Source organism: Euwallacea fornicatus, chromosome 9 (genome assembly GCF_040115645.1).
Source record: "Euwallacea fornicatus isolate EFF26 chromosome 9, ASM4011564v1, whole genome shotgun sequence".
Taxonomy (NCBI): domain Eukaryota; kingdom Metazoa; phylum Arthropoda; class Insecta; order Coleoptera; family Curculionidae; genus Euwallacea; species Euwallacea fornicatus.
In genome coordinates this window covers 1,791,811-1,816,246 of record NC_089549.1, presented here as the reverse complement: position 1 = coordinate 1,816,246, position 24,436 = coordinate 1,791,811, and the positions used below count along the sequence as shown (strand labels likewise).

At 36.1% G+C, this 24,436-nt stretch overlaps 2 protein-coding genes across 5 annotated transcripts in view; one reads left to right on the top strand and one right to left on the bottom strand.

Moving 5' to 3' along the window:
- Positions 1-24,436, top strand: part of ss (spineless) — a 136,707-nt gene that overhangs the window by 4,440 nt on the left and 107,831 nt on the right. The gene's annotated exons all lie outside the window — the stretch shown is intronic.
- The window catches only part of Cad99C (cadherin-99C), a 33,811-nt gene that overhangs the window by 2,823 nt on the left and 6,552 nt on the right, over positions 1-24,436 (bottom strand). For all 3 annotated transcript variants that reach the window (XM_066285495.1, XM_066285496.1, XM_066285494.1), the window contains exons 2-17: positions 11,702-11,774; positions 7,101-7,166; positions 6,860-7,038; positions 4,778-4,900; positions 4,428-4,521; positions 4,211-4,374; positions 2,859-3,008; positions 2,586-2,804; positions 2,342-2,536; positions 2,022-2,283; positions 1,767-1,970; positions 1,309-1,713; positions 1,098-1,258; positions 526-1,041; positions 351-467; positions 48-297 (exon numbers count right to left, since the gene is read on the bottom strand). In XM_066285495.1, the coding sequence (XP_066141592.1) occupies positions 48-297; positions 351-467; positions 526-1,041; positions 1,098-1,258; positions 1,309-1,713; positions 1,767-1,970; positions 2,022-2,283; positions 2,342-2,536; positions 2,586-2,804; positions 2,859-3,008; positions 4,211-4,374; positions 4,428-4,521; positions 4,778-4,900; positions 6,860-7,038; positions 7,101-7,166; positions 11,702-11,765 (3,169 nt within the window). In that variant the 5' untranslated portion in view covers positions 11,766-11,774. The remainder of the gene's footprint in view (positions 1-47; positions 298-350; positions 468-525; positions 1,042-1,097; positions 1,259-1,308; positions 1,714-1,766; positions 1,971-2,021; positions 2,284-2,341; positions 2,537-2,585; positions 2,805-2,858; positions 3,009-4,210; positions 4,375-4,427; positions 4,522-4,777; positions 4,901-6,859; positions 7,039-7,100; positions 7,167-11,701; positions 11,775-24,436) is intronic.

Genomic DNA, 24,436 nt, shown 5'->3' with positions numbered 1-24,436 from the left:
AACATGGATCTAATTTTAATATCCAGGTGATATTTTGAGCATTATACCTTCTTTGTTGCCGCTGATAATTTGGCATTTTAATGGGATACTAGTCCCATGGGTTTGCCCATTTACAATGGTCAGAGCCTTGATTTGTTTCCCGACAGTAGCATTTTCTGGCAATTGTAAAGTGTAAGAATTGTCTGCAAATCTGAGTCCAACTTCTGGAGCTACAGTAGCAACATGTTGGATGAATACTTCCACTGTTATCACTGAGGATAGTTGGGGTTCTCCGAGGTCGTAAGCTCTTACATCAACCTAAACGATATTGGTATAGGTAAACCAATCCAAAAAATATATACATTTATTACCTGATATTCTGTATCAACCTCCTTTTTTAAATCATTGGTTACCCTTAAAACTCCAGTATCGGAATCAATTTGGAAATACTTGGCTGCCTTCCCTCTGCCAATTATCTCGTATCGCACCTAAGAAAAAGAATCAATCAATTTCACTTATGAAATCCAAAATCTCTTTTGCATTTACTTTATTTCCAGGGGAAGTTCCATCAGAATCAGTAGCAACTAAAGTGGTCACAGTAGTTCCAATAGGAACATCATCTTCTAAACTTATAGGATGGGGAATAATGGTAAATACTGGAGGAATATCATTTCTATCTTCCACATCTACCACAACCTTGGTGGTGCTATTTTTCTCATTGGACATGTTCTCCAATGTGCCAATCACCAACACATGTTGCTGGTCTTTCTCATAATCCAAACCCCTGGAGGTATAAATTGCCCCAGTTTTCTCATCGATCCTAAACAAGTCTGTAGGCCCTTGATGAATAACATAGGTGATTTTTTGGATAGTGTCTGGGTCGTAGGCTTCAACTGATGTAACAAAATGATCAGCCATATTCTCGGGAACTAACGCTTCATATTTGTCGTCTCTGAAGACCGGTAATTCATCTTCGACATCCTCAACTTCCACTGCTACAGTCGCTGTAGCAATCCTAGGATCTGGGGCTCCGTCTTTTGCTGTTACCACAAATTGGAAGTTCTGGAATTTTTGTATATATTTAAGAATTCGTTTTTTCTTCAAATTAAGAAAGTTACCCTCTGCTTTTCGTAATCCAGAGGTCTGTTGGTTCGTATTTCTCCGGTTTCATTGTCGATGCTGAAGGGGAGATTATTGGGAATGAAATAGGTGACAAAGGCGTTAATACCCTCATCTGCGTCTACAGCTTTCACAACACCTACTGAAGTCTTTCCAAGACCTACCAGGCAAGTGTTAAAAATATTCAATATCCTTCTACGATTTCAGTACCTTCTTTCACATGAAACAAATATGGATCTCCCACGAACTCAGGATTTTTATCATTGATGTCCGTGACTTTTATATTCACAGTAGCAGTACTGGCCAACTTCCCCGTGTCTTCAGCCCTAATGACCAGTTGGTATCGATTAAGATCCTCCCTATCCAGCATGCGGATTATCGATATGATCCCACTTTTAGCTCCTATAGTGAACTGTCTTAGATCATTTCCAGATGTAATGGAGTAGGTCACTGGGTCCCCTTCAGGGTCCATGGCAATTAAAGTAGCAACTGTGGAATTAATTATTGCGCCTTCGCTAACTTCGATGTCGTAAACTGGTTGCTCGAAAATTGGGGCTTCCGTATTAGGGCCAGGGCTTACTGTTACTTCAACTATCGCCTGGCTGTAGAGACCGCCTAAAGAAGTGATTTTCGTGAAGAATATTTTTATTTTTAAGATTCGTGCTAACCTGTGTCCGTTGCCTGCACTGTAAGGCTGTATTGATCACCTGCATTGAGTTTTCCTAAGGTGGAAATTAGTCCTGAGTTTTCATCGATGACGAATCTGTTGTTTCCATTGTTTGAAACATGGTATATTGAATATTTGATGTCGGCATTCTTTCCTTCATCGTTGTCTGCTGCATGGATTACTGTGACATTTCTTTTTACATCTCCTGAGAAACATTACTTTATTTTCACCTTTTTCAACTAACAGAGGAAATTACCTGCTGGGACCGATACTGGAGGAATGATGGGCAGCATTGGGGCATTATCATTGACGTCGACTAAATTTACTGTTAAAGAAGACGGTGCACTAGCAGCAATTCCATTTCTCTCTCTGGCAACAATCTGAAACTTGAACTTTCCCGGATTGGGAGGATCTCGATCCAAATTGTGTTCGTTCACTAATAAATGTCCGTTTTTATCTACTATGAAATAGGGAGTAGTTAGTTCGAATGTGTAAATCGGTTTTGGATCTTCAGGCCCCTAAATAATTAAGAAATTAAATCGATAGTTGCGCATTTGCCTAGTGTCTTCAACATACAAAGTCTTTGTCCTCAACTTGCACCAATAACGGTTCACCACTGGCTTCCAAAACTTCCTCTCCAATAGGGGAGTTCTCCTTTACAAACCCTTCAATTGAAGATAAGAAAATTTCCGGAGGATTTGCATCAACAGGCTTAATAGTTATGAATAATTTTGCTGTTGTTGATCGTTTTGCTTCTGCCTCTTCCTGAGCCTAAAACGAATTCCTACAGTGATTCAGCGAGTTGTTCCTTCTTTCATACCTTGATAATAATATTAAACTTCTTCGTAGTCGCTGCTTCAACAGCTTTAATCTGATGCACAGCTCCAGTATCTGGTTGTATTTTAAAGTACTCAGCATATGATTCAGGAGTTCCGCTTATGAATGAGTAGCGAATGGGGGAGTTGATAGTGTCCATATCTATGGCCTGAATTTTTTCCGGTGATATGTTTAAGACCCCTTGGTTCAGACCAGCGGAGACCTAAGAGGGATAAATGAAAGGAAAATGCGTACGGAGAAAAGAGCGGAAGCTTACGGAAGCTGAGTATTCTGGATTGATGCAAGTTCCATCTAGCATCATGCAACCTTTGTAGATGAAAGAAGGGGGCAAGTCGTCGTCGTCTTTGATGTTAACCACTAGGGTGGTGGTTGAGGAGAGTCGCTGGGTCTCGTCTTTTGCTTTATCCTGAAAGGGAGAAGGCCAATGATATACGTCATAGGACCGTTTCGTACTGTATGTGAGGCGACGCTCACGTTCACGCTCACGCTGGCTTGACGGGATCTCCGCGTGAGTGGAACGTGAGTGTTGCCCTTACTCCTTCTTAAGCTCTTGATGGCTTGGCAAACTTGCCACTGATTTTTAATACATGTTTTTTTGAAAATCTCTAAATTGAATTCTGTTCGTGAAGATTTCAAAATCATTACAATCCGCCAAAATTGCTTTCCACTGCTTATCAAGCATTAAACCAAATGTTAACGAAACGTTGATGTCTTTTATGTAAATTATAATATAGAGTACCGTATAAATATTAAAGTATTTAAAAAATGTTTTAAAAAATAATAAATTAAACACTCTGTATCTTAGAGACGAAGCGATTTCGGACCTAAATTTCTTGAATCGAAATATTTGTTTTTATGATCTCTGCATTCCTTAAAGTTCGTCGGTATGTTTTCGAAACACCCTATATACACAGAACATAAAACACTTTGCTTCAATTTCGCTTTAAACTTATGAACACCAACCGGATTTTTTTGCTATAAAGTACTAAAAATTACATCTATAGTTTTTTACAAGGGTGTTAAGCGTGTTTTACCATAAATAGGAGCAATAAATCAGGACTTCATTTAGCATTCAGAAGAAACTGGCTTTATACAGCTTTTCCCTCTAATAACGTCTCAATTTGAGGCGTCAATCTGCATACCATTAAAAATTCAGCAATTTGAGAGATTATATCATGATTTCCTTTTCAGAGCAGTTTGTAAGCATCTGAGCATATCAAGCACTTTTTGTTATTCTAATCCACAAAGATAAAAATCAGTTTCTTAAGCAACGAAGTCTTGCAAATGATTCCCAATCTAAGTCGTACCTGCCCAAATGTATTGCGCAATATGCTCGTTGCATGTTTGCTAATTAATTCTGGTTTAATGAGAATACTATACGTGAAAAATAGGGGACAATTTATACATTGACATTTTACCTATTCGACCAACAAATGACCAAAAATTAAATCCAACACAGGGTAATCCACTTTCACGCTTAATCATTGTTTGATTTCATAAAATAATGGTTCTGAACGACTGGGCTCGAACCACAATTATCAGAGACTAAACTGCTTTTTAATTAGCTGAAAGCTGAAAATTATTTATTTATAAGAAAGGGAAACTTACCACGGCAAGAATAGTAACATAATACCGCTGAGTCCTCTCGAAGTCCAAAGTCCTGTTAACGGTAACTTGCCCTTGGTGAGGGTAGTTGATGGCGAAATATCCGAACCCATCTTCACTATGCACCCTCTGCCTTCCAACTCCCTCATCTGAATTCAGTTTCGAGCCTAAATGAATTTACGTGAGTGCTTTAGTTTTCTATTAACAAGAGATTGGATACCTTTTATAATGGAATATTCAACCTGTCCATTAACCCCTGTATCCTTATCTTTGGCGTGTATGTTCTGATATATGGTAGTTCCGACTGGAGTTAACTATAAATTAGATAAGTTAAGACGCCTATAAATTTTATGAAAACATTAAAATTCATGAGCTAAAACCGATCGGCAGGAAAATGATATAAGCACAGGATTTAAGAAACTACTTGAAAACTTAAGTAATTAGAATAAAATTGCCAAGAATTATTTCTGCAAAAACCTGGATTGTATTAAGTAAGTGACGATTAAAGGCGTTCGCGCAGTTAAAGTTAAACCGATTTAATTTGCAAGTATGATAGCAAAGATTACCTACCTCTGATATGCTGGTTTCATATGGCGTTCCAATAAACTCTGGGCTATTATCGTTAATGTCTGTCAGTCTTACTATCACAGGGATGGACTTAACTTTATGAGTGGATTTTATAGTACAAATTAGCTGAAACAGGTAAAGAGGACATTAAAAAGGACATAGTACGACCCTGCCTAGTTAAAAAGCTAAACAATTTATTTTTTCTCTTTTTCCCGAAATATTGTTTAATAAGTCTCTCCGTGTTGCATAAATAAGCCAAACTAGGTTAACTAAAATTTTACAGCGCATAATCGTGATAATTAGGTAAACGTGTGATAGTTTTGCAGAAACGATATTTCGACACAATCACTGAATTTCTACAAATAAAAATATATTGCAAACTTATTATTCGTTAATTGTTATAATTGGATGAGAAGCTTTGAAGGCTGTTACGTACGCAACAAGAGAATGATCAAGCAAAAGATTTATTAGTATTTATACAATTTTCGTTTCCCATTATTACACATTAATCACAAAGAAACACTGGAAGAGCATTTTCTCATGAGGTGCCTCAATTGATATGCTCTTATTAAATTTAAAGTAATTTAGTTGATGGGTGTATAATATATCGTTCACGTCTCTCTTATTAGAAAAAAGTAGTTCATGTCTGGTTGTTAAGAAACGCACTGTTAAATAAAATGCTGTCGACCATTTTGATGCCTATGGAATATTGCTGCTGCCAGACTTGCAGAATGAACCTAAAGTTCATTTATTTACTAAAGAGCTTGAAAAGTTTTGAAAGCATTTTAACTCCTAATGCTTGTTTTTAATGCTTTTCAGCTATGCCCAAATTGTAGATTTTTGACTAATCCCAACTACTGGACACAAAAAATTAAAAAAACAAATTTCAATCCTCAAGTGAACTCGCAGAATAATTGCAGGTGTGTGTCTAACCTGAACTATCTTTAAACAGCAAGTTATATGATTTTTGATTAACTCGAACTTCGCTTATGGAACATTTCGCATGAGACTTATCGACTTATTTCCTCCTTACTTATATATAAATTTGATTCACTAAAAGTTGCAGTCTCATAATTAAAGCATGCACTGAGTTGTTAAATAGGCTTAGATCAGATCTCTCTTTCACCTGTAAGAACCACGGAAATTCAGAAGTGATTGGAGCGTAATCCATCTATTTTACATGCAACTAAATTAAGTCTTGTATCAAAACTTTCTTCAAATTCAAGAATCAGAAACAGAGTTTGCTTCTACAGGGTGCTTCCGAAACATGCGGCCAAGATCTAAAAGGATATTCCTTGGATCCAACTCAGAAAAACATTTTTTGTAAGTAGATATTTGAAATCGCTTCTTTTGCGAAATACAAGATGTTAAAAGTAATTGATAGTCACTTAGAAGAAGATTGGATTCATATCTCCTAATTGATGGTAATTATTTTAGGCCATTTTTTGATATTAATTTTTAAGGAATTAGTGATACTGATGTTGGAAAGAGTTTGGATATGAGTTTCAATGTCGAAAGCGAAATGAGACACAAAAAAGTATTAAGAGACAGAAAATTGTATTTTGAGTTGTTCTATAAGAAATAATTATAAAAACTTCTAGAATCTACTGTCGACGGAGCAGTTTCATCGGAATGTCCCTAAAATTCCTAAATGAATTCTGATATATCTAAAAAGTACATAATAAAATTGTTAACTAACGGCGGAAATTTCAATTAAACTGTTCTAAGAATTTTTGAAAAAAATTGTAAAAAATATACTTTTTTAAAACTTTTACACTCCGTTTTTCGGAAATGAAGTAATTCCGGACATATGTTTACACGAATTGTTTTTTTTCTTCTGAGTAAAGGTATATCCCCTTAAACTTGCACCGCAGTCAGGAAAAATGCTGTGAAATAAGGAAGGATGAAAGAATTAAACGGTGAAAAAGAGCTCCTTAAATTTCAAATTCGCCGTTAGCATCTTGAAGAACAAGTCAAATTTATGAGTTTCCAGGTTTCGGACCTCAATCTTGGACCTAATTTCCTCGAATGTCTCTTCAGGACCAATTTACAATCTCAAAATTACTGGTTTAATTATCGTCTTACCTGGAATACTATATGAGACAAATTATTCTCGTCGCGGTCCAGAGGGGCTAACAACTGTAGTTTTTTCTCATTGAGAAAAAATAACGGGGGACCCTTTGGAAAGGCAAGTTCTAGGAATATGTCTAGATTGGGTTCTCCCACTATTGGCAGCTCTTTGGGATTGGTTTCTTGCCTTATGGCTGATGGAACATTTGAAAATACAGAAGAACGCTGAAAATTTAACATAAAAACTAATACTTACAAGAACCTTTGCTTTCTTCTATGTCAATAATTATATTGGAAGAGCCATTTTCTACTTCACAGAGACCTGAAACCAAATTGGCAGGTTAAAGTAAATAGAAACAAAAAGAAAATGGTAATCGTACATATCTAGGTTATAATGATTAAGAAAAGTTGATTATACTACCGGCAAAAATATCATAATTTGATGCTTTTTGAGATTGTTCTCATAATATAAGACTCCGTTACGGAAGAATAGCAAAAACTTTAAGCTTATTGGACTATCACAAACAAAGTGAATGTTAATCAGGACCGGGTTTTAGGTGGGTTTAATTAACTTTATGACCCAATAAACTAAATACGCTTTTAAAAGAAATCTAGCTCCTTGGGTAATCTATTTTTACATAATCAGCCTGTAAAATTTACTTCTTGGAAAGGCGCCGAAGTGTGGTTTTAAAAAGCCTTAATTTGTTTGTAGACCGAATGACCCCCGACATATTGGAGCATTGCAATGTCCGAGAGTTGCTTTGTCGACAAGTAAACCTTGACTGACTAATTTAAAATTACCTCCCCACGAACACTTGTTTGTTAAATGTTAATATCTCCATCCAATTACCATAATTGCAGCTACACTATTCGAAAAATCGCGTGGGATTGAACTAAGGCGTTAACGGATTAGGATCGCCATCCGATTGTCATAACTTTCAATGAGAAATCGCATTGCAGGTTTTCAAAAAAAAAAAAACAGAGTTGTTGATCACGGTGATACCGGCGACCGGCCGAGAAAGACTCTTTTTACACCTAAATGAATCCAGAGAAAGCGCAGTCGAAGAAAAATCTGCAAAAAACACTAAAATTTTGAAACTACCTCATAGGCCTTGTCGATGAGTTAGATTGATGTTCTTCTCATCCTTCTCTAAAATTAATCGATCTTCTCGCCTGATCTTTACGTTTAAAAAATCACACTATTTCACTCCCACAAACGTAATTGATATTTTGATTTATATACTCAAATCTTCAGCGGCCACATTTCGTTTAAACAACCGATCAAATTACCACTAATAACTTAACATTTAGTTTCATCATTAGCAACATTATTCCCCGGTGCTTACATCGGCCGCTTCTTAATTTTATTTCTTCTTTAGTAATGGAAGCAATTTAAAGATCCAACCTTCAACAGCAAAGATAACATTAAGCCATAAATAAAGTAGCCCCAGCCTGTGGTCATAAAATAAAGATATGAGGCCGCAATTACTCCGCAAGATTATTAACATCTAGCAGCGAGGGAGTGTCCCATATTTCAGTTGTCTTTTAGTGGCGAAGATGCGAAGAGAACTCTCAGCTAAAAGCTCATCGCTTCATACAGGGTGTCTCACAAAAAAAACGGACGCAGCAGTAACTCATTTGTTTAAAAACCGATTTTGACGGCCTAAGAACCGAAAGAAATTATATTTTTCAGGCTGCTAACTGACGTCAAAGTTAATCTGTTTAAACTTAACTTTGGCTTCAGGTATCAACTTCATAATTTCAAATGGAACTCCATATATTTTTGAACATTTTTTAATGGAAAATATATTTCCGATAATGTACGACATGTTAAATTTAAAGCAATTTTTAAGTGAAAAAACTTGAACAATTTGAGTTACGTAGCCATCTGTATTAAATTTGGACATTAAGAGTTGCATAACCATCTCCATCGTCGTGGGGCCGTCTGCGATGTTCTGTCGGCATTTCATTCCATCTCATGCTATTTTATCATTTTCTACAAGGACGTCTTGGACGAGTGGCGCCCAAATGATACCAGCGAAAAGGGACGAGATAGAGTCGCCCGTAACTAGTGAAACCGCATGATTTTTTCGTCATAATTTTCTGTGAGCAGTTATGCTGCAAATGCGATTATTGTAAATTAGTTCTTTAGTTCAATAAAAAGATAGGCATTGGTGTTGTTATTGGTGACAATCATCAAGCGCCAATTTCGATAAATACGTTGTTAAATTGCAGAAGAAAAATGCCATTCAAGACAATTTATTAGTATTTAAAGAAATAACATTTTTCAATTGTTTCAGCTTAAAATTGTTATACATTAACTCGTCTTACATTCCTAAATTTAAAAAAAATGTTCCAAATGTAAAAAATGTAAACAAAAAATATTGGAGTCCTATTTGAAATTGTGAAGTTGATGCCTGAAGCCGAAAAAGTTGAGTTAAAAAAAACTTTGACGTTACTTAGTAGAATGAAAAACGTAATTTTATTTGGTTTTTAGTTAATCAAAATCCGTTCATAAATCACTGAGTCATAGTCTAGCCCGTTCTTTTAGGTATCCCTTATGTCAGTGCTTCCGCCTTTAAGAGTTTTGAGGTTTAACGTTATTTTCTATAGTATTTTACGTGTAGGAAGCTGTAGGAAGAAGATTACGCCAGCGGCCGAACTTTGAGCCCTTTGCTCTGCAAAGGGCCTATATTCGATCAAGCGTAGCCCTTCTTTGCGAGACATATTTTTAATCTTCTACGAGAAGAATAATTTTATTCCTATTTATTTGACTAAAGGCGAACAAGAAATTAACAGGTGTTATTTTCAATTTACGGCCCGTAACCGTGAGCGACGGGCCGTAAAAATATAGTAACGCGCACTGGTTGTAAACTCATTTTTTCCACCATGGAAACTAAAACGTAAACAAACGGTTTCGATCGGCTTGTCAGTAAAAATATTGACAGTTTCGACGCAGATAAAAATTCTTAGAATTAATATACTTTTCTCCATTATCGCCATAAATGTTGAAGAAAACCCGATAACAGGACATATTTTTTATACTAAAAACTTGTAACTCCGGTTTGCAATGTAAAGTTTCTTCTAGACTGACCAGCCCACACTTCATACTGCTGTGCATGTACGTTTCTCATGCATATGTGAAGTGTTGAGGTCCATCGTAATGTCATAAGAAAGATGAAGTCAATGTATTAGACTACCAGCTAATGGTTGACCGTGTACTAAACATAACGCTTTGAAAATCGTATGAGAGGAGATGGGAATTTTGATGTATTCCAAATGGCATTTAGAATGTCTCAAATAACCCAGCAAATTATTAAGTAGAAATTTAGCGGTTCGTATAATACTCACTAAAATTGATTATGCCTTTAGTGATTGCTTTCCTTTCCCGTATAGCAATTAGTCTTGTCTTCCATTGGCAAATCATTATGGGCATTTATTATTTTTTATCATAGCAAAATGTATTTCAGAAATAACTTCGCGTATTGGCATTTCAAATATTTTTTCTCCGCATTACGAAACTTTTTCAATGCATTTTTCATTCTTAAGATGTGCACATATCTTGAAAAGGTACATGAATTAGAGAGAGAACAGTGGACATGAACTCTGCTTTCAGTTTTTCAAATGCAGATTTTGCTTTTCCGACAACTTTAGGAGCACTAGAATTTTCGATAAAGTGCGAACACAAAATTAAAAACAATTGATGTGAATTTTTAAAATGAATTTGAAAAAAATTATGAATCTTAGAAAATTACAAAAAGACCTTAACTTTTCTTTAATTGCTGGGAATAAATACGTGCGCAATTTTCCGACATTCACCACTATTTAAAAATAATGAAAAAAGGGATTAAATCCGTAGAAGATGGTTAATGGAGACAGAACACTTCTAAGCTAGTCAAACTATCGGCAATGCCTTACTGCGTTCTTCGGGATGGTAGTGTGATCACTAGAAAATTTTATCTACTGCCGTGCACAAGCGACATACACTTACTGACGATAAAGTGGGATAAACTCCCCTTTAATCATAATGAAATGATGCTCTCGTATTAGCCTTTTTTCTTCTTGCACTGGTAGATCCGTCATGTCCACATCTCCGTCATCGCAATGGCCAAAACCAATCAATTTGATTTCGAACTTTTCCCTCGCCCACTCTATTTGCCAGATTTAGCCCCTTCAGATTATTTTCTACGGTTATGTTGAGAAATAATGTAACATTTTCCAGATTCTTTTAATTCCCCTGATATGAAATTGCCCTGTGTTGGCCATGCCCAATTGCTCCAACGATTCTTCTCATAACTTCTTTTTAACATAACACTTAACTTCTGTAATTAACCAAATTACCATCAATCCAATTTAGTCGAAGAGAAAAATTACCGTCAAACAGCAGTTTTAAGTGGTGGTACCGTTTTATCTCTCCTCTTTGTGCAGATCTCAGTTGCATGAGCTAATTTGACTTGACATGCAACATGTTGTTTGGCAACCGTTCAGTTTAACATTCCAAGACGTTATGCAATATTTTTCCAATTAAGTTATATTGACCCTCACCAAAAAAGGAAATTTCGCGAAAATACTGCATACACAGCGTTGAATTATTAACAGTTAGGATAGAACACTTTAGTGAATCTAAAGTGAGTAAATCTTGTGCAGTTTTCACAGTTTCGCTGAAGACAATAATTTCCTCCAAATTAACATAGAATGGAGACATTGTACTTTTAGCACCGTTCAGCGCTTCTAGGAAGTTTTGTACTTTGTTCACTATGGTATAAAGCTTTGTTGAAGAAGTGTCCTGTCTATTGAACGGTGACAAGGAAAGTTAGTACTGCATAGGCACACAAATTTGCCGCTAGTAAATCTTACCTCTACAATGAACCCATGGCACAAGAAGGAGCACTGGGACTACCAGCTTGTAGTAACCAGCCATTCCATGGACCTGAAAAATAAAGCACACGTTATACACAGTAACGAACCAATTATAGCCATTTCAAGGCCGATAAGTTCTATGACCACCAATATAATAATACTTCCTTATGTTATTTCAAATAAATAAAGAACCTCGTCAAGGGACCAAGTGGCATGAGCAATTTTTGCTACATTTCGTCAACGTCCATCAATCAGAGTTTTAGTCGGGCCATTTTTGATAATATTACCGCCTCTATACCAAACGTGATTTCGTTCATTTATTATTCACCTTTACACTTCTTTGTGTAATTGGCGTGATAATGGCAGTACCGTTACCATCGAGAATTAAATGAGTTGTAAATTTATTCAGTTTGTAAAGTCAACAGAAAATATGTTTTCTTTGGCGCGTCCGCTCTATAAGGGCTACTCTCGGATGGCCTGGAGGTGCCTTTAAACTCACATTTCTATCGTGATTCGTGAATGCTAGAATTTATCCTTAATGAATTCAACTGAAGGACCTTTGGAAAAAGCCGCCATTGTTATAACAATAAACGAATTACAATACTAAACGACTTTTAGCCATGTGGATGTTGTTGCTCGCTTATATAACTCCGTAGATCGAATGGGTAATTGATTTTTAAACATTGCTTTAAACGTTGTTTAAATGTTGTTTAATGACGATTAAATGACCAGGTACGCCTTGTAGTGGTTTTTGAGAGCTTAAAGTTCAGCAACCTTCTTTTCAATGTTTAATCGCCTACGTCGCGATATTTTCATTAGGTGTATGAATCAGGCCATTATTTAACCTACATATGAGACCTATTAACTGAAGTAATAATTAGTGTCATGCCAGGAGCCTCTATAGGTGAGATGCTTACATGAAGGGCGTTTCATGTTAAACTTAACGACCGGTTAGGAGACTATAACGCTTTTTCATGTTTCAGTTCCATTGGAAAGGTTGGAGTTTCCAAGACGTATTATTCGCAATTTATCTAGTGTCGCTAGATTAAAATCATCCGGTATTTCACTCGTTATGACTGTCTAAAAAACAATGAACTGATTAAGTGATTGAAAATAATTAGCCTTCGAAGTGTCCAGGTTGAATACACAGACTTACCGACACGTTCTCTAAAATATCTCTAGACGAACTCTTGCCTAGGAATATCGGGAAAACCAAACCAATATTCTCCTTCGCAACACTACGGTACTTCCATAGTTGGATTCAGTTGAGTCAATAAGATAATGCTTCGGTACAATTTACTCTAATCACCTCTTAACGACCTTTTAAGAAATTTCTTGAAAATCCCAAACATCAGTCGGCTTAACGGGCAACTAATTGAGTTATTCGGTCGGTACCTCGAAATTCCAGCAAATTTATACTTTTCCTAATCCCGATGACCAGCAGTTGAACACTAACGTATTCGATACGCACGAGGATAGTCCCAGAAGTGCCGGACCTGACATATGCAGGGTGCCCATTGAACATTGGGCGTCAATTCTGGGGCTTATTCCCTTGACTATTCTAAGAATTTTTTGTCCTTTGATGATTTTTGAAAAGCCTGTTTATTGCAAAGATATAGGACGAAAACCATATTCGATAATAGCAAGGTTTTATTACTGAATGCTACATATAAAGTTTCTCAATCTACAAGCACTGTTAAAAATGGCTACCACCAAGAAGGGTCCAGAAAGTAATTTTCTCGTTGACTGCCGCACTCACTTAAAAATACCAGGATCGTTTCTTTTCGAGATACATCCAGCAATGATCCCATTTTTCAAATTTTCCACAATTTCCTCTGGAGCATTATAGACTAATGACTTTAGATTGTTATTTTACTTTCTATCCCCCGCGTAACATTTTATTGACCATATCCTTAAAGGAAAAAGGTTCGTTGCATCAAGATAACGCAGAAGTCCACACTGCCGCCATCGTGATGTACAGGATGTCCACGCGAGAAGTTTTACCCTCCTTTAACTTTTTAATATACTAAAATAGGAAAAAATAAATAAAAAGTGCTTGAAAGTTCATGTAGTTTTTCAAAATAGTCAGCACTTTTATACAGGATATTTAATAAACGTGTGCCGATCCAACATTGCATTTTCTAAACAATTAAACATTACTTTTTTTTAATTTAAATTCAGCGTTTTATCTTATGTTCGGCTGATGTGGTCAGCAATAGTCATTTATTTTGTTATTATCATGGATTGTCTCAAAATTAAATTCAATAGTTTAATGCGTTTATAATCAATATTTTCCATGAAAAACGGTATATGTCGAAGAAAAAAGATGCCAAATTTTGTCAATTTGCTTAAAATATCAGAAAAATGCTTCGAAAAGTACATTTTATTTTTCTTATTTTTTAAACCCATATTCACTTGTCAGCCCAACAGGAGTATAATTAAGTTTAAAAATTAAATTGAATGTAATGTCAATAAGGCATAATAAACTTATTCCTTTGTTTTTGTTATTATTTTAGATGTATTGTTCAAAGTTGCTTGCATCATGTTCAACAAATAATCGATCACTTTTGTCCAAATTTTGTAGGCATTTTGTTATCATATCACTTCGATTGCTATAATTTATTATATTTGACACTCTTCTTTTCATTTTAATTATAAGATTTGAGATATGACCTATATATATATCGTTGAATTCGTAATAGAACGCACAATTCAATATGTAAAAAAAGTAATGCTTAATTCTTCAAAAAATGCCATCTTGGTTTGGCACACGTTTGTTAAATATCCTGTACAAAACTGCCGACTATCCTGAAAAACTACATGAACTTTCAAGCACTTTTTATAAAAAGAAAAAAATGTTTTCTATTTCAATATATTAAAAAATTAGAGGGCGGTGGGACTTTTCGCGTGGACACCCTGTACAGAATCAATCAACTTGGTCTCGAACCTTGTCGTCACCCACACCATCCACAAGATTTAGCCCACTCAAATTATTTTCCAAAATTGAAAAAATGGCACGGTGGAAAGAGATTTGCCAATAATGAAGAGGCCGAGGACGATGCCCATTTTAAAGCATCGAAAGCTTCTTACTATGAACAGAGCATGGGACATCTCTGGAAGAAGCATAGCAATCTCAAAGGACTGTATGTAGAGAAATAATGCAGTATTTTCCATTTTTTTTTTGTTTCAGTGTTAGGTCGGGTACTTCTGGGACTATTCTCGTAAATGGGACTTCCACGAAGGTTTTAACTTAATTTGATATTGACTTTGTGGTTTTCGATCCGGAGCTCAGGAGTAGTTCTTACAGCCCGAAATCGAATCAATATACAATTCTTACAAAATAGTCATAAATTACTCATACTGAATAATATACCTCGCATGTTTCTTTGTTACTATCCAAATCGTGATTTAAACCGGAGTAACCGAGCGCCTGTTCATGGACCGTGAATTTTTATAACTGGGTTTTTGTAGCTTACTTCTTGTATCTTATCTACTCACTTGAAAGCTCGACAAGAATGTTTCCTGAAATTCTCAAAAGCTGAAAATCTCGTTGTCCCCAGTTCGAAAATCTTAAAACTGCTACTAATGATCATCGAACATATCTTTATTAACTTTTCTGACATTAGAGTTCATGTGCGGGAGTGTTCTAGGACGTGAAAGTAATCTATTGTTCCATTTCATGTATCGTTGCAGCACGAGCACGCCTTACTTTACTGCTTGTATTAATCCATTGCAAGAAATAGATCTTAATAGCCATTCAGTCGTCTCAACCAGGTATTTTCATTTAAGAAAGAATTTTATCTCTAAGCCGGTGTCAAGTCGCATACTCCCTTTGACGATATTTGCAATGCGTGTTCATCAAAACAAAATTTATTACTCGACTTCTTCATGGTCGTGCTTCATTATATTTTCCTCGAGTACCATCAGCAGTATTCGAGTTATGGCGTCTGCCATATGCCGTATCGTAATGGCAGTAATCTATGGCAGTACTGCACTTGTAATCACCTATATCTGACGTTCTGTTATTATTCGCCTGCAACCACAATGGAGATAAGATGGATGTTGAATGAGGCTGAATGCTGTTAAGCGTTTTCTGGTATCAAGTATTCTTAGAGGGAGTGGTGGGTTTATGGTATTGGTGGGTGGCACGAACCAGAGATCATCTATTTATTTCACGCCTTTAAGATGCTAAACGAGACTCTAGAATAACTTTAATGCTTGTTTGGAGAAATTTAAATAGCAAAGGGGCCGAAGATCAGTTTCATTTTTATTGCGAAATTTCCGTAATGATCCCACGGGGCCAGGTGCGTGAAAATAGCGTCAACTGAACTAGAACTGCTAGTTGGACCATTCGATAACAACACGCACTTTGTGTCGTCCGTCCTCGTATTTGGATGGAATCAGCAGTAGTACCAGCTTGTGGCGTAACACCATCCACCAAATGGAGGGTGAAACCACCGATGATAAGGAGTGTTGGACAGGTCGTAATTAATACATTTTTTTTTAATGAGACAACCTGCAATTAACTGGACAGTAAGGCTCTACCGACCTCTTAAATTTTGCGAGAAATTCAAGGTTTCGTGAAAATGTTCATATTGATTTACCATGTGTTCTATTCAGTAGTTTCGAGTGTTTTGAGTGCAAATCTCTTACATTAATCTGTTAGGAACCATGTACGTTTGCGTTCCCAGGAAGTTTACAAATAGCAAAGATTATTCTCTGTTCATATTTATTGGTAATATCCTATTCCAGTCTCTACCTAAGTTACTTTCAAAATAAAAGCTTTACGACGGAATTTATAGCAGTCTTCCAGAACCATCATTACAGAACACCCCCCGGGCTTCAAGACGGTTCTCTCCTCGGTTCTATCCCTGTTCTAACAACATTATTAAGATGAAACTGCTTAATAACTCGGGCTTTAATAACCTTGTACACAGGCCCGATAAAACTTTTACTACTTCTTCAATAGACTTGGATTGAAATATAATGCTTCACAACATAGTTTATGTAACGGATCTCAGGTTCTGTGGTATGCAACTAAGCAGTCCGGTTCCACGACATAGTGAGTCTGCTGCTGCTGCGCATGACATATTTAACACACTTTGTACTAGCTCTCATCATCTACATATACCAGAAGAACAATTCTAGTAAGTAGGTTGATATTTGAATTACTCAACAGGTGAATTTCCATCTTTAGACACACTTAACTGTTTTACTATTTTGGTTACAATGCGGAGGAAGTGCAAAGAGGAAGGATAATATTCATTTTACATATTAATGGTGGTTAGCGGATATGTATCAATTAGCCATGAGTTTAAAAGGGTTTTCACTGCATTAGTTGAGCTGTAGAAGGCCGCAATTAGACCTCTGTAACATTCAATATGAAGATTTCATTCCGCTGCTTATGACGAGGCCCTTTTTAATGAAAAATTTTCAATGGAAAGCCGGAAGTTGAAATTTAAATAGTAGTTACTCGCAGATATTTCGCACTTTGTGTGCTGCAATGGAAATATTTCAAGTTAATCAGTGGCAAGTTAAGGAAAATTGATATCTAGCAAGCAATTCTCCATAGCAGGAAATGAGCGATATTTAAACCTCGGTTCATTTTCGAGATAATCTTTTGGAACTTATGACCGAATGACAAGGGAAAATGTTCAATATCCTTTAACGACTTCGCGAAGAAACCACCCAAGCTCATGGCTGGTTTAAGGTTGAAAATTATAAAAAGCTAATCTCCGGAGGAAACTATTTATAGTTAAAGGTGAGCTAGTTCTCCGATTAATATACGAAGGAAATCATCAACAATTATAATTGATTCAAAGTAGAAAATTACGGGGAATTTTTGTAGAAGTTCAAATAGACTTAAATCTGGGCTAACTTGCTGTTGGATGTCGTAGCTGAGTTGAGACAAAAAATTAGAAACATAACATTCAGTTTTGGACTACTTTTATGAAGATTTTTGACTAATTCTAGGAAAAAATTTACGAAATTCTTGATTAATTTTAGAGGGAAACCGTTAAGCATCATGATTGATTTACGATTAAATTACTATTGCAATGATAACTTTAACGCCATACTAATTTCCAAAAAAACTTAGAATCCCACCAATGTTTAGGTTCTATTTTAAGGTCTTATGGGAATTCTCTTCCAGCTAAAGTTGACAGTATATTAATAATTTAGCCTCTAAGGCAGAATATATTAGAAATTCCTGGTTAACCTCCGAGAAAAACCATCGAGGTTTGTGAATTATTTAAGGCAAAAAACGAATACCATATTGGTTAACTTCCGGAGCAAACAATGGAATTTTAAATCTGGACTATCAACAGTTTTTCTGAATTTTTGACTCACTTTAGTACAGACCCACCTATAGATTTATATTCGAGTTATGACAATATTTAAAGAACCTGGACTTCCCTTCGAAGGAAATCATTGAACTGACCTTCGGTAAGATTTTTGGGAATTAATGAGAAGTCCAAGTGGGAAATTTTTCGAAATTGAAACCTGGATAATTGAGAATTTTTTACATTTATTTATAACTTAAATTCTTGAAACTGTCGATGAACCTCTGGAGAAAACAATAGAGACTTACTGCAGCAAAAAAATAGCAATTCTTAACTAACCTCCTAAGGAAATCTTCGAGATTGAATCTGAGTTTAGAGAGGCAGAATCTTTCGGGATTTATGGTTAACCCAAAAGGGAATATACTGAAGATTCTTTACTAACCTCATGAGCAAACATAGAAATTTATCATTTTGATTTAGGACCGAAACTCATTAGCTTGAAGAGAAAGCCATTAAGGATTTATGAATGACTCGAAAATAACAATTTTTATATAGATATTTTTTATCACTGAGTGTTCTCAAATCGAATGTTAAATGTGAACGTATGGTTCAAATCACGTAACTTTTTATTGACGTCACAAGCGAGCCGTTCAGCGGTCGTGCGTCTTCGGAGACCCGAACGCTAACGAGACGATATTCCCGGAAGTGGCAATTAATACTTTTTTGTAGGAAAAGAATTTTCTTACAAACGAAAACGAGCAATAAAAAAATTCATGTTCTTCAGTAATTAATGCATCTTTCCTTTTGATGGTAAACCGATTAATTATAACAATTTCCTAATCATAAAGACCCGTTTGAATGAAGAAATCTTAGTTTTCGCGCTGTCAAAACTCTGACAGGAAAAATTATTTTAGAATGAGCAAAGACGCCTATGGTTCAAACCACGTGACATTTTACATACGTCACAAAATGTAACGATTGACAATCGCCTTAAGTGAAACGACAAGTCATATAAATTTAATGTGTTAAAAAAGAATAAAGATATATTTGAATGTCTAAGCATGAGCTTGATTTTTTGTACCGTCGTCGCTTAATTTGTTGACGTTTTGGTGGAATTTGGTGATTTTCGCTTCTTGTTCATCAACTTGTTAACTTTGCGGTAAAAATTTGTTCTTTCGAGAACCAAAATAGTGTTCCTGGTTATTTATTATCGGTGTTATTATTATTATTGTTGGTATAATGTCCAAGTTTTCAAACAATCGCTGAAAGCCGTTTGCAGTGTCCCTGCTGCATATTAATTGAGAAAAGAGGCGGCTTCACTGCTGACATAGAGCCTGTGAGGTGCACAAAAATTTCCGTGATTCGAACCATAGTTCAATTTCTTCCACAGCCCCACTGACGAGGAGATCTGGAGAAGGAATGGAAATTCAAGTGAGTTTACTTCCTTTTGCAAGTACTAATTAGCTCTTTGATAACTGTAAACTTCCACTGCTCATTACGCTGTATCTACTGCCAGAATCATCACAATAAAATTCATTTCGCAACGCGAAACGAACTGTCTAATCTGCAATTTTCCACTAATTTCATCGTTTTATCCTAATTTAAATCCGTCAGAAATTGGCAAATTATCCAACTGAATTCGGCGTTATTACGTATATCTTCCTGTCGGGTCAGAAAGCCTCATTCCTCAGGGGCGTTTCGCCATTTCTCTTCGCGGAAACCTGAACAATGAGAATCCGATTGGTAGATATCGCAACTATTTGGGATCAAATACTGTTATAAAAAGAAGCTTATTAGATAAGTACTTCACAGTTTGCTGAACCGTGGAAATCATCAGTATTAGGTAATTCCGATTAGTATTGCGTGGAATTAGATCCAAAACAGTCTTCATGCTGAAAAAGATCAAATTATACGACCGATTTAATAACAGGGATTTTCCGTTGGAATTACAGTGCATTCTGAGGCATTATGGTGTAGTACCTACCAGCCGTGGGTCCCGCTATCACTTTAATAAAGTTTTCGACTAAAACCCGTTATGTTATTAAAGTCCTTAGTATGGTACGCAAATTATAAGGTTACTTACTTCTTCAAGCAACCATAAAAATTGTATCTTTCGGTCAGATCTCTAAAGCGGCAATTTAAATAATCATGTCTGTGACTGTGCTTAGGTGTCTTTTTAAGCTTCCGTAAATCGTTTTGAAGCTGCACTTTCTAATGTCCTTCCAGACAATAAGCCAGATGAAAGATAATCTGCTTATTGGCAGACTCATCAATGCGGTCATTTAAAAAGGAAAGTAGAGCATGAGAAATTTGCTTCAGCAATATCGAAAACACAATTAAACGTTACTAATCACCGCTAATAAACGGAGCATATTTTGCCTACATTTGCAGCAAATCGGTTCGCCATTATCTCGAGTAATAACCCTATTTAGCTCCTAATGCATTCCCCTTAAATTGATGCTTCTTATGGAATACTGTCGAGGTGGTTAAGTCCGACAAGAAACCCATAACTTATGAACATCATATAGGTCTTACAGGTCTGGTTAATATGGGTGTAACATAAGTACTGCCTAGTTACAACTTGAGCAACTACCACAAGGAAAAAGGCTATGAAGAAACGACTTCCGTTATTAACAGATGTATTAAGAATATTGGTGAGGCCATAAATGGCACTATAAGGTTTAATGTTCACACTTTAATTAGTTTTTACACTTAGCTGTCTGTGTTAATAAGCTAAAGGTATAGCGGAGAAGGTCCAAGTATGTATGGTGGTAATAATGGAGTGCTAGTACGGTTTGATTAATGAGTATTTGCCAAAAAAAATGTTCTTCACAAGGTGAAAGTAAATAATATGGCTAAGAAATAGATGGGAGGACGAAGTGTGATGCAAAAAGTTGTTGAGAAAATCTTAAGGATGATTATTGTGTGATCAATGATCTCGAGTGGACGTGTTTGATGCAGCGTTTTCCGTTTTAATTATCCACAAACAACGTGGGACGAAACAAACAATGTTGAGAGATAAAAATTAAAAGGCGAGTAAAGTGCTTAAATAAAACATTTAAGCTTTTGAATATATAAGAAGAAGTATACGCGTACTGCCAAACCTGAGAGGAAGAATCAAACCTTGAAGCGAGACCCAATCGATATGAATGAATTAACCGAACAACGAAACTTCGGAATTTCTGTTAACATTAAAAAAAGTAGAAAAGAGAAGTTTTTTAGACGTCTTTCGTGTTTGTCAAGTGATGTAGAAATAAAGCTTTAGAAAATCGAAAAATTCTTAGATCCTTGTAAGTGCTATATAGGGTGTTAGTGAATACGTGTCCGGTATTTCGCAGGGCGATTTTTCAAGTAGTTTTAAGACGGATTAGTTCTTATAAATATGTGTTCTAGCTCGTTTAGTTTTCAACATACGGGGTATCAAAGTTGAAAAAATAAATCACATATTCTTCGATATGTTTTGATTTCTTCCAGACAATTTTACGAAATTTCGGGTCCGGGAGTTTTTTTGGACGAGAAATTCAAATTTATCTACGATTTACCTGTATCTTCTAGAGGGCGCCACAAGCGACCATTAGGATACCTTTAAACAGCTGCAACTTTTTTGTGCCTCACTGTGTGTTGGTACTCTCGAGTAAAAAATGTTTTCTCTGCCTTGTCGGTATAAGAAAAGTATTATATCTTACCATCGTCGCTGCAAGCAACGGTTTCCAAGAAAAATACATCTAAAGCTGTCCATGCATGCTAATTATCTAGCTAATTATTGTAGCTGTTTAAACGTGTCCTAATTGCCGCGTGTGGCGCCTTCTAAAAGATACAACTGAATTGTAGGTAAATTTAAATTTCTCGCCCCAAAAAACTGCCGGATGCGAAATTTTGTAAAATTAGCAGGAGATCGAAAGATATCAAAGAATATGTGATTTGTTTTTTCACCTTTAATGCCCAGTATCTTGAAAACTAAACGACCTAGGACATACGTTTTTAAGAACTATCCATCTCAAACCCACTAGAAAAATGACCTTGTGAAATATCGAACACTTATTCAATAACACCCTATATGAGTGTCTGTTCGCGTATTGTAATATCGTGCAACCCATCTTACAGACACACCGTCATCATCCTCATCATCATCGCCATCAACAAAAGTGATCTCAACTGGCAGTTCTCATGCTTCTGAACTCCCTTAATGCAATCTTGTTTCCTTCAATTTTTTAGCTTTAAAGCTAACTATATTAATTTTTCATCAAATCACTTGTGTGTGACCTTAAGAAATGTGATGGTTGTTCCCACATGATGTTTTTCAATGAATGGCAAAGGAAAGTGTGGTGCCAAGTTTAAAATCAAAGAAAAAGGCCCCGACTTTAAGTTCGTTTTCTTATAAGGCTGAAAGTGCTCGTTAAAATCTCAACTTCTTCAGAACTTGAGATTTTAATTTGCTGCATTAAATTTGACGTGTTTCACATTCAATGTGTTTCATATTTTGCTTAAACATGAGGTTTTTGCAGTTTATTATTTCAGATTTATTTAGCTTACTTCAGGTTGCCTCAGGGTGCTGATAAGTTAATTTCACCTGCGAAGAGCTCTGCCTGCCTGAATTATGATCACAACTGAATAGTTACACACAATGGCTCCAATTCAGTGGACGAATTTAATGAATAACCACCAAGTTTCTTTGGAAAATTCTCAGTTGCATGTAATTCAGAAAGAGTTTTGAGTAATTTTTTCGGATAGTGAGACCAGCTCACAGGATGGGATGATTTCTCAATCTCTTTGAATTTATGACTGTTATCGGACTCTTTGTAAACCTGATCTATTTTTCATCTCGCCTAATTCACATACGAATTTATTCAGGTTGCTACGTAATTAAATTCAAGGACAAATTCCTTTTATGTAAGCAAAATGTTAAAATAAAATCATAGATATATGATCATTAAACCCAAATTAGGTCTGCGCCGGTCATGAGCTGCGTCGATCCACTAGAGCAACTTGTTGAGCAACACGACGAACCCTTTGACCTTCTTTTCAAGTCGGTACGTTCAATCAAAGCTATTTACTTAACAATTAACTGAGTTAACAAATAAAAACGACCGATATGTGCAAAACATTGCTTCGCGTGTTACGTATTTGTAATTAATCGACTTTGAATTATGCATTGCCAGGCATGGAGCGCCAATGATAATGGAACTTTCACGAAGAGTTATGTAACCCCAGAATACATTTTCTCTTTTATGGAAGCCTTTCATATCAAAGGTTTGCAGGAATAACATACTTACGTAGACAAATGTGAGAAGTTAAGAGAGTAAAGCTGTGAAATCATAGGAATATCCTTGCGCTAGACGTTTTAATGATTGTTCATTTAACCTACGTACCATGCCGACCAGTATATTCATACCCAGAAATAATATGAAACCTCAATCTTGGTTGACCTCCATTCCAATCCGAAAATATCTCTTGTCGCACCTACTTATAGATTGTGGCTACAACCCACCGGATGCTCTCCAACATAATCTTAGCCATACATATCTCACTTCAATTATGTAAGATAAAGTAAGATGCGAGATAACAGTGAGTTTAAGACGCGAATTAAGCAAGTCCTACTTTCTTGTGGGCCGCCAAATGAATTCATCTCTATGGTGCCGACTGGTTCTGCTCGGCTGCATAACGGTGGTTTTCGATGGTAAGAATAATAAAAGTGTGCTGATGGAAAAACAAATATTATTTTTGTCATTTGAAGTGGGGAACGTGACACGACTGAGAGTATGTTCGGGTGGTAACTGAAAAAATTTTTCCGCTTGTCTGCAGAATGTATCAGGTTGTCAGCTGGTGACGGACCAAGCTCAAAAGAAGCAGATGTAGAATAAATAAATCTTTAATTAATGTCAAAGTGGATTTATGCGCTGTAGCTTGAGATAACAAGCTTTTTTTCGTAAATTTCGGGAGAATCCACGAAAATCTCTTTTTATCAAAATTGACCAGGGGCACGGCATTCTAGTTTCCGCCAACGGTACTCTGTAAGCTAGTTCCGCAGATGTCTAGACCTGAACCACCTCAATGGCAAAACTAGTGTTCTGTATGACGAAAGGGAAACATTTTTTCGCCATTAAATGTTAAACGTGCGAAAAATTTCCAAGAAGTGGAAAAGTTAGAGGAAGGGCTACCGCATGATGGAAAAAAACGTCAATACGATGCAACTACTCAGCGTAAAGTCCCGGTCATTTTCGTACGAAGATGGCTAACCACTTACCGCTTGTACAGTACAAATAGACATGAATGTTACGTGAAAATATCCCTGTACCATAGATGGGTTTCGTTGAAATCCATTGAAACATTTTTTAGGTACACAAAAAAAAAACATGTTTTTTTCAAGAACTTTGACCGTCAGCAGCGTCTCAGCAAGACACTTTGTTCAAACAATTTTTGAACCAAGTCTCAATGTATCGACCCAAACAAT